This window comes from Protomyctophum parallelum (genome assembly GCF_964188405.1).
Source record: "Protomyctophum parallelum genome assembly, chromosome: 14".
In the NCBI taxonomy this organism is placed as follows: domain Eukaryota; kingdom Metazoa; phylum Chordata; class Actinopteri; order Myctophiformes; family Myctophidae; genus Protomyctophum; species Protomyctophum parallelum.
This window is the reverse complement of record NC_139709.1, coordinates 26,097,543-26,111,740: the sequence shown is the minus strand read 5'-3', so window position 1 is coordinate 26,111,740 and position 14,198 is coordinate 26,097,543. Positions and strand designations below refer to the sequence as shown.

The 14,198-nt window shown below is 42.0% G+C and overlaps 1 protein-coding gene across 2 annotated transcripts; it reads right to left on the bottom strand.

Moving 5' to 3' along the window:
• Positions 1–1,339: 1,339 nt before the first annotated feature.
• tmem68 (transmembrane protein 68) lies at positions 1,340–14,147 on the bottom strand. Of its 2 annotated transcripts, XM_083783029.1 has the most exons (10): positions 14,051–14,147; positions 12,275–12,474; positions 10,808–10,981; positions 9,908–10,010; positions 9,199–9,366; positions 7,037–7,230; positions 6,706–6,766; positions 5,073–5,212; positions 4,652–4,782; positions 1,340–2,512 (listed from the first exon to the last, which is right to left on the bottom strand). In XM_083783029.1, the coding sequence occupies exons 2-9, from the start codon at positions 12,332–12,334 to the stop codon at positions 4,678–4,680; spliced, it is 1,005 nt and encodes a 334-aa protein (XP_083639155.1). In that variant the 5' UTR covers positions 12,335–12,474; positions 14,051–14,147; the 3' UTR covers positions 1,340–2,512; positions 4,652–4,677. The 2 variants fall into 2 exon arrangements, with proteins under 2 accessions (XP_083639155.1, XP_083639154.1); XM_083783028.1 differs by having other exon boundaries at positions 1,340–4,782.
• Positions 14,148–14,198: the final 51 nt, after the last annotated feature.

The window sequence follows — 14,198 nt, the reverse complement described above, 5'->3', positions numbered from 1 at the left end:
TTGATTTTGTATGAACAGTACAGATGAGAGAAAAACACAAAAAAGGGGGCATACTGAGTTTGCTTCAAATATTGCCATGTATAATTCCAGCATTAAGGGTACATATTTGTTTCTCACTGTCACGGGGCAACCCGTGCCCTATATACAAACACACAGGAAACTGTTTCCTATAACATGCCAGGACTATGGTTTTAAACTTTATTGAGATTGTAATCACTGATTGTTTAGTTGTCTCTCCGGCACTGCTGGTGGCATTTCCCTTGATGAGGAAGGGGCCAAGTGCAATGCAGGAGAGGGGTGTTCCTCCTTATGCTTTGATTATTTGTCATTGAGTTCATTTATACTTGTTTAATTGTAACACATTATTGAGAATGTTTAGGTTACTGTTTATTCAAGGTGTTGTTGATGGAAGTATTTATATTCGTGAAGTATTTGAGAAGAAATGTGCTAATTGAGCCTGTGCCCAGTGGTAGGATCCACTCCTATTTAAAGGAGGCTGCAGGGACAGGCTAGTTAGTTAGATGTGGGCAATGACACAGGTAACATCCCTGAGGGAGAGCTACAGGGCCTTGTGTGATCAAGGTACAGCCTGAAGAGAGCTCTTATCCATTTGGGTTTTGTTCAGTAGTGTTTGCTCAAGTGTTTATTTAGTTTTGTCATTTTTCAGTATTATTGTTATTGTCCTGTTGAACCTGTACTGGACTTTGGTGGACGAGTTTTGGGGGAGAAATAAATACCCTGAAACGGCATTTCTGACTGTTCTTGGAGCCTTGGCCGTTCGGGCAACTTTACACTCACCATTGCCAGCAATGGCGAGAAACAAATAATAAACCTCAGATTCTGTCTGTGAACATTTAGTTTTATATAAGTGATGTCACTGGCGCGTGATGTCATTGATGCGTCTGTTTTGAGACGACTGCATGACTAGCGTAAAAGGAATGTATTCAAGGGTCGCATTATCAGTTCAGAAACCATTGGCCTTGGACAGCAAGACTGAGCGAGTTGGTAATTTTGTTAACTTCAATCAGTGCAATTCAAATTCATTAACTTTAGAATGTAGTCATTGCATCTGTGCATGCACTGCACATCTACAGTAATTGCAGTGTTGAGGACAGGTGCAGGAAAAACAGAAGATCGACATGCAGACTGCAGGTTCACCTGGTGATCAGAACATACATTTCTATTTTGTTGATCCTCTGATTTATGTGTGTGTGTGTGTGTGTGTGTGTGTGTGTGTGTGTGTGTGTATATAAATATGATTGATGTGTAATGAGTGTTCAGTAGGTCAGTAATCACAACAGTTCATAATAAAATATATTTATTTGAAATTACTGTCTTCAACCACAATGATACACATATAGTGGACCTTACATTCTGAAAGTGCAAACAGTATATATTACTTTACCTTTTTACAGACGTTAAAAAATCACAATTAATTATCCCATTTTTAATTATCCCATTTTTAAACATAGTCATCACTGGCAGTGATTAAAGTGTGTTAAATCATTGTGGAATCAGAATATTTACATACTGTACATACATGCAAATACTGTATATACACGATCACACCGGAACAAAACACAATTTCTTTAAAGCACATTTTTTGGCAATAAAAAGATAAGAGTTGCGATTTAGACTTTACACAACAAAAGATTAAACTTTACATAAAAGATTACACATAACATGTGTTATTCTTTTCTAATAAAGACGAATGCACTAGGTGACTGCAAAAGCATTTGCATGGGAGAGGTACACAATTATACACTAGTAATGTGATGCACTGTACCATGTCTGTCAGTAACTAAAAGTCAACACTTGTTTTAATGATATTATAAATAACTGTGTTAGTATATAACTGCTAACCTGGTTAAAGATGACCAATCCGTTTAACGTCCTATTTCATACTTCAGCTATTTAGAAATAGCACCTCACAAAGCATCGTGACTCGTGACGCGCTGAGCTTGTCAATATTAGCTATAGCTATATATTTCTTTTCTTTTTTTTACATTTTGAATGACGTGACAAATGTACACAAATAGGGCACCGGCAGGTTTATAGTGGTTTAACCAAAAGTGACTTCATTGACCTCAGGACCACCACATAAATCAGGCACCCTGGTGAGAGTCTACTGTAGCACTGCAGCAGTGCTTCTTCTCACTACATGGGTTGTGGAAACAAAAAGGGTTCACGAGTTGCTCTGGAAAGTTCAAGAAATGTAACTTTTAAACGGATCATAGTAGTGTTATTACTGATTTCATGTTCAATGGGCAAAACCCATTGAGAACCATGCACTGAGATTAAGCTGCACTTAGTTAGAATGTTGATTTGGGCTATTCTCCAAAATGGTTCCTGTGCCAGTTAAGTGCAGCAGGCACATAATAAAAGTCTCCCTGTGCCAGTAAGTGCAGTGGGCACATCACAGGAGAAATAGCAGTGTAGCTTGAAAGGTATGTTAGACCAGTGCATCCCAGCCTGGGGTCCTGTCTCCAAAGATCACAGAGTGAGGCCATGTCTGTTTTGAGGTAGTCAAAAGGAAGATTTCAATGTAAAAAAAGAATAAACATAAAAAAAAGGATGTTAACTATACTGCGTTAGACTGTCCAAGCTCAAAGCCAGTTTCTGGGAAAAGTTATGCTTTAAGCCACAACATGACATAATTCAAAAGGAGGAAAGAAGAACAGGACTAAGGTAAATTCACTTTCAGTTTGATTGCTTCAAAATATTGAAAGTGACTAAATGAGCTAATAACAATACTAATAATACTAATAATAATAATATACTTTGCTTTGTGTGAAATATGATTTGGTTCATATCAGGAACTTGCTAAATTATCAAGCCAAGGCAATTAGCCTTAGTGACATTTGTTGTTGGAGCTCACTTTCTAATGTCTTTTTACTTGCTTACTGTATCTAGTACTAATAACATACCATAGCTGCTACAGTATATTTGATATACTTGCTATCAGATTTGTTTAGGCATTTATTTTCATCTACATTTTATGTATGACATTACTTATTTGTTTTTTACCTTATTAATATATTATCTTATTCTCATATCAATTCCACCTTTACTTCTAGAGTAGACCTCCTGTGTATTGGTAAATTGGATAAACCTTGGAATGCGATCATCAGATTCTATTCAGACATTTTAAAATGTTGTTAAAGGAAATGAGAAGGAATGTACGTTTCTTACCCTGCCCGCAGCAATACATAGCAGGGAATTGTAATCAGTCTAGTCTGTCTAGTTTGTCTGACTTGAGAATGGCAGGCAAATTTTAATAAAACTTGGAGGGAATGATCGTGTACGATTTTCTGAAGAGAATATGTTTAAATAAAGTCTGCAGAGCGGACGTAGAATACGCACATCGACAGGCTGGGTGCTGGACTAAATAAACTTCAGTAGGTCATCTGACCTGATGAAGATCAAATAGATCGAAGCGTTGTCAGTATTTCAATAAAGAACATCTTTCTTATACCTGTGGTGTGCGGGCTCCATCCAATACCTACTAAATAAAGTCTGCAGCCAAATAAATATATCCTTTTGGGAGTCTTTGGCACAAAAACGTTTGAAAACTACTCATACTTAGAAGGCTATGTAGAATCGGCCTCAGGTGTCAAAGGTCAAGCTCACAATCAGGACATGCGTAGAACAAGACATGTTGGTGCGGACACGGTTTGCACCCTCATGAGCATTATTTGTTCATCCTGTGAATGGCTTGAAATCTATTTCTTCCCCATGGGCATCTATTGATGCCTTTCAGCCACATCCTTCAGAAAGACTCTAGCATAAAGCTGCAAAGGCCACTCTGTCGGCAGTACAGCTCTGATTATAGACCTTAAATCTAATTATGTGGCGACATAAGAGTCCTTGACAGTTCAGTTTCACTGACTGTAAAAAACAGACAAACTTTGAATATCAAGGGTTGCGATAATTGTTCTGAGATAATGTATGAATGCTTCATACTCAGACCAGACCCCAAATAATAGTGTTACCATCTCTGCAACTATCTCCATAATGAAGTGCTTTGATTCACAGATTACTGTACACACAGTATATTCAGAGTGTTCATTTTCAAATACCTCTCATGTCCAAAGAAATCGATGTCATGACCAATGGCCAATTTAATATATACTAAATATACTGTATGCATACCTTGGCCAAAGATATATTCAGACATCTTTTATGCATAGAGCCTTCATAAAAGTTGTACTATTTATGTTTGGGTTATGTGGTGCACAAGTTGGCAACTGCAGGCCATAAATAATGCATATCCATAACTGTTTGTATATCTAGCTGGCTCAACCTTCTTGTCTTGTGTGTTCCTGAGTCCATATTTAGTATGGAGTTTGGTTTGGAAAGCTTTTGTAGGTATCTAGCATTTTACACACGCATATTGTGCCAGTGCTGTGTTCTAGACTAGTTTAAGCCTTTGCTAACCTGACATTTAAACCAAAGCACGTTGGGTACGTTCAGACAAGAAACAGGACTGGTCAGAGAACCTTCTGACCGTGCTGTTCATTCCCAGAAATTAGGACTATAACTGTGCTTCAATGATTTCAGCGCCAACCGCCACCTTAACATTATAGAGCTTAACCCTGGGTCAGTGTAAAAAGGAAGAAGTTACCCTAGCATGGCACCTGGTGGGGCTTACAGTGAACATTGTGGACGTGCGAAGGATCATTCCTCTTTGTGTCTTGTGCGGAAGCGTTCCAGCAGCGCACGCAGGATGTTCCCAGGGATCTGCTGGTGCTGGTCAATGAGGGACTGGACAGCATTCTGCACCTGGACACACCACACCAAGGACAGCACAGCTGAATTCAGCACACAAAATGTCTTCTGAACACCTACAGTTTTCCAAAAAAAGTTAAACTATGTTTCTATGTCAGTGGTTCTCAAACTTTTCTTTTCATGTCAAAGACCCCCAAAATGATATGTATTTCACCTCGGAATCCATCCGCGGTGAAATACAACATACATACAAATCAATAAGCGGAAGAAAGTATCTGGGTTATCACACCTCTCACAGCAGAACTAGTTTAAGGTATTTTGTGATCCTAATACTGCTTACTTACTTTCTCTGCCAGCTCATCAGCAGTTTGGTTGGGGTCATATGGGATAGGGTCACCCAAGTAAGTGCGGAATTTTACGGGGAAGCCCCCATACACTGGAGCTACGGGCAGCCGAAATCTCTCGTACACCCAACGGAAAAACCCTTGAAGGTGGGGGTGAAGCATTGACATACATTATAAACAGACAACACAGAGAGATATGAATGGACAAAGAAAGAAGCAGATAGGGAGGGAGAAAACCATAAACAAGGATTGAGAGAAATAGTCCGGCAGTCAACAGGCTTCTTTTGTTTAAAGAGCGAAATTTGGTATACTAGAGCGGTGCCCGTTGGAGCCTCTACACCGGTGCCCGTTGGGCACTGGCCTACTTGGAACGATGCAAGTTGGAAATGAATGCCCCACCCAGATATTATATCTGTGTCCCATTTATTACCATATATGGAGTTCTTTGTCAGGCATGCCCAAATATGGAGTCTATGCAGACGTCAGAATGTCAGAAGTCGGTGGGAAGAACCCGTATTTAGGCATGCCCAAATATGGAGTCTGGCCCGGGCAGAGTCAGGACAACCGTGGGTCCGACCGACTCGACATCAGGCACTGCACTCCCTGTGGAGGTGTGGAACGTGTGTGTCGAATGGTTCTTGAGTTACGTGGATTACACACACACACACACACACACACACACACACACACACACACACACACACATAGACTTGGTGCATTTATAGTTAGATAAGATAGTCTAGTGAAGTCATGGTTTTGACATCTACTTCATATTCACTAATGCTTCTAGAATTGCTACGTTTAGCGTATTGAGTTTTGTCACTCCAAAAACCAATACACTGAATGTAGGTTCTTCCAGACTACGAGGTTGGCGAATGTATTCCTTTTTGCCAGTGCCAATTCTCTAATGTAATCCTGGGCGCTACACTTCCTCTGCCAACCTGGGGGGGCAGCGGACTGACCTCATGCCTCCTTTTTTTTTTTTTTAAGATATTTTTTGCGGCTTACGCCTTTTATTGATTTTTGAAGGGACAGACAGTAGGCTGACAGGAAACGGGAGAGAGATGGGGGGATGACATGCAGTAAAGGCCGTGTCGGGTCCGGGAGTCGAACCCGCGGCACACTGCGACTGGATTACCAGTCCGGTGCCCAGACCGTTACGCTACGGCCTGGGCCGACCTCATGCCTCCTTCTATGCATGAGGAGTCCAAACTGCTTCTTTTCACCTGACAGAGGGGAATTTCCCCGGCCAGATGTAGCGCATGGAAGGGACACGTTATTCCGACCAGTTCCTTTCCCCTCCATCAGGCGCCCCGGCTGGCCAGGGGGAGGTAGTTTTAGAGACCAGGATTACGGCATGTTTTTGTGTGGGTATCTACCCTAGGGGACATGGGGAGAACATGCAAACTCCACACAGAAACGCCCTTTCGCCAACCCCCGCCTCGGGTATGGGCACTGATGACGCGGAGGAGGGAACACGCCGCCAGTGCCCACAGCGTCCCCAGCGGGAATCGAACCCAGGACCTTCTAGCTGTGAGGCGACAGCACTACCAACTGTGCCACCGTGCCCCTAAATGGCTAATGTATTCCAATGACTCAACATAGTTTTGACTGCTTTTTTTCCTGTACTTACTCAGTGGTCCCAGCGACCGGAAGCCTTCCCGCACGTTCGCAGTAAACATCGGAATTATTGGCTTGAAAGAGTGACAGAAAGGCAGAGAAAGAAAATCAAATAGGATTTCTGTTGAGCAAAAATCATAACTAAGATTATATCTTAACAATATGAAAATAATAACCGAGTTTACACACAGTGCTTAACAATAATGTAGAATACTTGTCTTAGAATAAGTTAGTTAGAATAATAACTAGGCTAATAGTGTTTAACAGCAGTGGATACAGCAAGTAGTGTATGTCTAAAAATAAAAACTATAACAAAATGGACAAAATCAAACACAGAAACATACCACTTTTGCGTCGATGGCGACTTGTGCGAATCCTTTCCGTTTCCCCCAAAGCAGTTGGTAGGTCTCGTCACTGAACAAAGCCTCCCTGACCCCGCCCGGAGAGATGCCCAAGAGATGGCCACTCCGTAGGGCCCGAACACACTCCTCCTGGGGTCCGTGAATCACACTAAACACCTCCAACAGCAGCTTGAAGCCTACAGCAATAGAGGGAACACAATACAATAGAACATAAGAGAGGGAATTAAAGCCTGTGAGAAAACGTGAGAGAGAAACAAAGGCAAGAGTCAGATAAGGAGAAACAGTTAATTTTTTCTCTGCTTGCAGGGTTACAGGTGTGCAAAAGCAGCCAAACATACACTGAAATGCTACGATCACTAAAGACTTTTATAGACTCCACGTGTAAAATCGCTATTGCTGAAATGCCTTTATTGCTAGAGTTGGATCCTTTTTAGACGGCAAACTGAATCAAAAAGCAGCTACCATCCATCATTCAGCCTTAGACAAGAACTGAAGAAGCCAGAAGAAAAACATAAAAAATGCCATATTCTTTCTTCATACTTGCTCCCACTACCCCGCTCACTCACAGCGTTATTTTCTTCCCAGGCCATAGGCAAATCTTAGATAACAATAATAATATCTGGGACTTATATAGCGCTTTTCATGTTACTCAAAGACCAAAGATGTGTGTTGGCCAGGGGACATAAGAAAAGGACAACTTTATTAGAAAAGAAAAAGTAACATAAGAATTCAAACCAATAAAACATGTAATAGGTTTAAAACACGTCAGCTTGGGAAGGCTAGTCTAAACAGGTGGATTTTCAGTGTCTCTGATGTGTTTGGGGAGTGCATTCCAGAGGGTAGTGGCGGCCACAGAGAAGGCCCTGTCATAGATAGCTTAAAAAGCACATCCAGTTCTTTGCTGGTGCTATCTATGACTGGTACCTGTCATAGATAGCGTCATATAAGAACTGTGTTGCAAAACCCTGGCGATGTTGTCAGGTATGTGACTCTGTGTCGTCTATTGAGTTACATTTGATAGCGTCTGTGTTTGGAGAAAACAAATGGACACATTAGTAATTTTCCACCGTCCACCATCAATTGGTGCAGTTAACTGCTCTATTTCTCATGTGAAATTATTTAATTTAAACAAAAAACATAATTAAAAATATAATTTCAATAATAATGAAATGGCGCTCCATTATCTAATGAAAGTCAATTTTGGAGTCCTTGTGTGACAAGAAAAAGTTTGAAACCGCATGAAACAGAACGCTTGAATAATCTAATTAACCTTGTGACACATTGTGCAATGTTCAGCGTTCAACATCAAATAATACTTTATCTTACAGCGCGCCTGGAGCCAGTATGCCTGGAAGCACACAGTGCCAACATGGCTGGAAAGCCAGCATCTCAGCATCTTTTTGTAGTTAGTTATTGGAAGCAGACAAGCGTATTAGTCATGGTTAGATAGGGTTTTGATTCAGCCCGTCTGTCATTTTATGTTTACAGTATAATGCTCAATAAGAAATGCCGGCGTGTGCTATATTCCCCTCCCGTGTGTGCATGTGTGCATGTGTGTGTGCGTGCGTGTGAGAGACCCTTGAACTATGACATGATTAAATACACACAAACAAAGCTTTTGATTACTGGTTTTGGCATTGAAACAATCAAATCTTCAGAGCATTTGGGTCGGCATAGAGGGGCAAATTATAAGGGTCCTGAACTCCAACAATTTATCTTTTTTGCAATCATTGTAGTACCTGCGGCACGCACGCACGCACACATTCTTGGCCGATTCCACAAAATGCCTGTAAAATCTGTAGTTCACCCACACTTTCAAGATCTTGAAAACATTTAGAGATGTATAAGCTCGCAGTGTGGCACAAAGTGGGGGTGGGTTCAGTGTAAAAGCGGCCATGTCTTTCCGGCACTCCAGAGCTCCTATTTTGAAGGAATCCCGGGAATGATTGTGTTAATGGGTTAACCATGTTGATATCAGAGATGGGCTGGCAATTGCCAATTTGGGTAATATGCACACATTTGCCAATCTATCCTTGTTGTCCCACATGGCCTTGTAAACAATATGCATCACGTGACTGCACGTCCTCTCGAGGCCTACCGTACAGTACAGTAGTATGTATGCATGTGTATGCGTGTCCATGTACCTGGGACCATGAAGACAAAGTGGTCAGCTACAGAGTGACAGGTGCGTCCTTTCTGGATGATAACATTGGCCAGGAAGTAGTAGTAGTCAATGGGGATAGCTCCATGGTAGTAAACAATCAACGCTCCACCTTCGTCTGGAACCTTCTCCATCCCATGGATTTCATAGCCTGGGAGATTGCAAAAGGGCGAGATGCATGGCGTATTTTTTAACCACAAACGCTCTATTTCATAGTAAAACCAAACCCGAGTTAGTCTACTGTACAACTGTACTGGTCTTGGACCTAACCCTAACCTTTTCTGTCTACTCTACACCAAGTCTCACTACCGCCCAAAAATAGGCTATTTTTGCCTAATGTTTGCCCCCAGATTAGGGAAACTACATTTCAAGTGGTAAAAGTCAGCCTACTTAAAGCCAGTCTATTTTAAGTACTTACTTGCAACTCATCTTTCTACCTTGGCAAGGACATCATGGGTCCTTGCAAGAGGATTCTCACACCCTCTCTCACACACACAGTACAGTACAGTATGTGCAGTCTACACACGCACGCAGGCACAGGCGCGCGCACACGCACACACACACACACACACACACACACACACACACACACACACACACACACACACACACACACACACACACACACACACACACACACACACACACACACACACACACACACACACACACACACACACACACAAACTTACCATGCCATATGACTCCATGTCCATCCCATATAATAGCCAGGGTCTTCCTGGCTCCATCCCAGAGGTTGTGAGACTGCAGCGCCTCTCTCAGCTGGTTCTTTCTCTGTCGGAGCAGATCAGCGCAACAGGAGGCCGCAATTATTCACTTCTAGATAATGCCAACGTGGCAATTAGAGCAACAGCTCCTCATACGTATCAGCCCGTTCACAACCACCCAGTTGGCCATGTTCCAATAAATCTGATAACATCTTTGTAAATACTACTGTCATCAACAACACTGTCACTTTGAAAGAATATATATTCAAAGATTTGCACCACATTTTTACGATTTTTCAAAAATAGCAGATCTACAAGCTCATAGCGTGCCACCGGTGGCGCACTATGAGCTTGTAGATTTGCTATTTTAGTATTTTTCAATAGCTAAATTATAACATCATGTTTAAAACACCAAAAGGGGTTCCCGCCCAAAATGGGTTAAAAATACATGTGAATTAATGTCCCTCACATGGTTGAAAGAGGCAATGAAAAGGAGCATAGATTTTTTCTATGTCAACAATACGGACTTCCACAATAAGTGTCGTTGACATGTATCGTTGATTATTGACCTGCCCCACAATGTGGATTCAGTCACATCCGCATTGCAAACATTTGTACTACCTACCTGCCACACAGACAAATCCTCAGTCAGTCCGAGACTCAGAGTTACCCTATATAGCTTGCAGCTCTGCTTTTTTATTATTCTTTTGTCTGAAAATGTGTGATTCCTTTTCAAGATTATTTAAACTATTTCGAAATAAATGCAAATTCTACTGATATTGACTTTCTCGAGACCCATAAACATGGGCCTGTGACCCTGACCCATTGTGCTGGGAGAGTGGAGACGCTGCCTTCTCCTCCTACCTTGTAGATGTGGAGGAAGAGTATGGACAGGTAGAGCAGTAAGACGATGAGGAAGGGCAGGATGAAGACGACGGCCAGAGGGGTGAAGATCCACACCAGGTACTGCAGAAAGCTCAGGTAGTCCTCCAGACCTTCGATGCCCGCCCACTCCTGCCATGTGTGAAACACACACACCTGGGAGCAGATGAGGGGTGATACCGTACGTTTCAGATCATTTTTTATAATCATTTTAGCAATAATAATAAATCAAATTATTCATTTAGTCATACATCATTTGATATCCTCTTGGGTGACTGATGCCAATTCTGTGGAATCTGATGCAGATCCTGATTTTGGAGTCAGGAAGTTTCCCATGTTTTGACCAATATTTTGTCTTTATGCTTTGTTTTAGTTTTTTTATGGGGACTGCAGATATAAATTAGCGTCTTCACAAAATCCGGTGTATATGTATTTATTAATATGCTGTGTCCCGCCTAAATAAACAAATAAAGTAAAAAGCGCAACAATCATTCTGGAAAAACTCAAGAGTTAAATAATTTCATTTACCGTCTTTTTCAAATCAGCCAGCATCAGTCCAGCTCATACACACACAAACATTTAGGGAACAATTGTGTAATCAATTACTTCATTTGGGTAGAGTGAGTCCCAGAGAAACCAAAAGTCCAGAGATCAGCGCTCTGACGTACGTGTGGGCACTCTCTAGTCTAGTACACACACACACACACACACACACACACACACACACACACACACACACACACACACACACACACACACACACACACACACACACACACACACACACACACACACACAATATTTGTTCCACTGTCTGCATGGGCGGATATTGCGAAAACCCAGTCAACATTAAAAATTGTAAATGCAGGCTTGCCCTCAATGCCCTCAGTAACCGCATACCTGACTAACTACCTGAAAAAAGTGAGCGACACCCACAGCCATAATACTAGAGGGAGCGAGAACAACGATCTGGTACCACCCACTTTCAAAACAAATATGGGTAAATTCTCCTTCTACAGCACCGCCACCCAAGCGTGGAATGCTGACCCCCTCCCTCAAAAAAGGCAGATCACAGGCCTGAAAATCCACCTTTCAGCAAGCCCAAGGGAGAGGAAATTATCTTTTCTCCCTTAAACAGGTGATCACCCCCTTCCTTTATTCCAACTCTGTACATACAGTGTTTTATTTTTTCCTGTGATGATATATATATATTATTTTTTTGTGATGATATTGAATTGTGTTATTATTCTTCAGGTCACACACACACACACACACACACACACACACACACACACACACACACACACACACACACACACACACACACACACACACACACACACACACACACACACACACACACACACACACACACACACACACACACACACACACACACACACACACACACACACACACACACACACACACACACACACACACACCTACCAGGAAGGAGACTGAGTCGTCTGTTCCCCACAGGCAGGATTGATTGCCACTGTATGACATCCTGCTAGGACAGCTACTGTGGTCAGTCAGTCAGTCAGTCAGTCAGTCAGTCAACTAGCTAGCTGGCAGAGACGGGTAGAGAACCAGCCAGCCAGCACTGGGTGGACGAGGAGATCCACACATCTGCTGTTCAGGCACACCTGAGTGAGTGTGAAGAGAGAACTTAGGCCCACAAATCATATACAGGTGGACAGACAAACAGTAACTACCGTATTACTAACCTTTACTTTAATAGTGAACTTAGCCTATTCAAACTGAGAAAGCATCTGTGTCATTGTAGATTTTAAGGTTGGCTATTTAACAATAGCAGATCTACAAGCTCACAGAACGTCACTTTGTGCCGCGTTGCAAGGTTGTACATTTGCTATTTTTGAACATTTTAGAAAGACCTTGTGATCGGGTCACTGGCATAAAACATTTTCAGATGGGGGTCTGCGGCCAAATACATTTTGGAGGTCTCCTCGGCACGAGAACATTGAATTGACCAGTCAGTGGCCTTGTGGTTAGAGTGTCCGCCCTGAAACTGGGAGGTCGGGGTTTGATCCCCGGCCGGGTCATACCAAAGACTCCCTGGTTGGCACTCAGCATCAATGGGATTGGGGGGTCAAATCAACTAATCAAATGATTCCCGAGCATGGCACGGCTGCAGCTCACCGCTCCTTGGCGGGCAAATGCGGAGAACAAATTTCACTGCGGTAACGTGTGTGACAAATCGTACAACTTTGACTTTTGACTTTTTGGAGGTCTCCTCGGCACGAGAACATTGAATAACTAATGCAGAGTAGCGACAAAGCTCCACCAGTACTGAAATTACTGCTATTTAATGGCGACAGCGGATATCCATCCAGGGCAGCTTGATATGCATGCTTGAGACCTGGGTGTGCCCCAAACTAGTCCCTTCATTCCAACAGGTGTCAAATTAAGTGATCTACTGTATGTCAACAACATACAAATACAGTGTTCTCAATCTTTTGGGGTGGGGGGATGCTGCAGACGCTCAGATGTATTTGTCAGGGACCTATAAGAGAATATTTGTCAAAGTCTTTCAAAAATAGAAGATCTACAATTAAGCTCACACATTTTTGAATACCCCAAAAATAAAATAAGGCTTTAAAACCTGTAAAACCTGATTTTGCCTGGGACCCCCTGGAGCCAACTCAAGGAAATCTGAGCGTCCCCGGACCCTACTTTGAGAACTGCTGTATAACTAATATCAACTCTGGCTACAAAGCTTTATTTAATTGCTAGCCAGTGCAAAGTCATGTATTCTCAATATGTAAATAAAATAAATCAATATCAATCAATTAGCTAGTATAGCTATACTAGCTAATTGGATATTTAATAGCAGGGCTAATAACAGGTCTGTACGGTGCGAATAAATATGCCTGTCAAGATGTAAACATTGCTAATGTAGCCACAGACTTTATTTATGTTGGACACATGGCGCCGTCTTCTTCAGACTAAAGCATTTCGAATCATTTGTATGCTTTAAAATGTGTATGGAAAACATAATAAACAGTCACCTGACAGCGAGCCAATTTGAATAACCTCAAGTACGTCGCCTTATTACACACACATACACAGGATGAAAACATCGCTTCACTCCAAGATCTTTTGCCGATGGTTACTTACTATAATTAAGATCTCGGGTTATGTACCGATATAACACATCCATGTTACAAATACACAAATAAATAAGAAACATTTTCCACCTACATCTTTTTGTTGTTGTTGATGATGTGTCACTTAATTCTCTCCTTGAGCTGGAAGTCACAAGTGGGAAGCTAGCCCGATAAGGAAGGCGACGTGCCCTGTTCCATCCGGAAGGTTTTAGATGTAACACAACCAGGAAGAAGCCACCCAG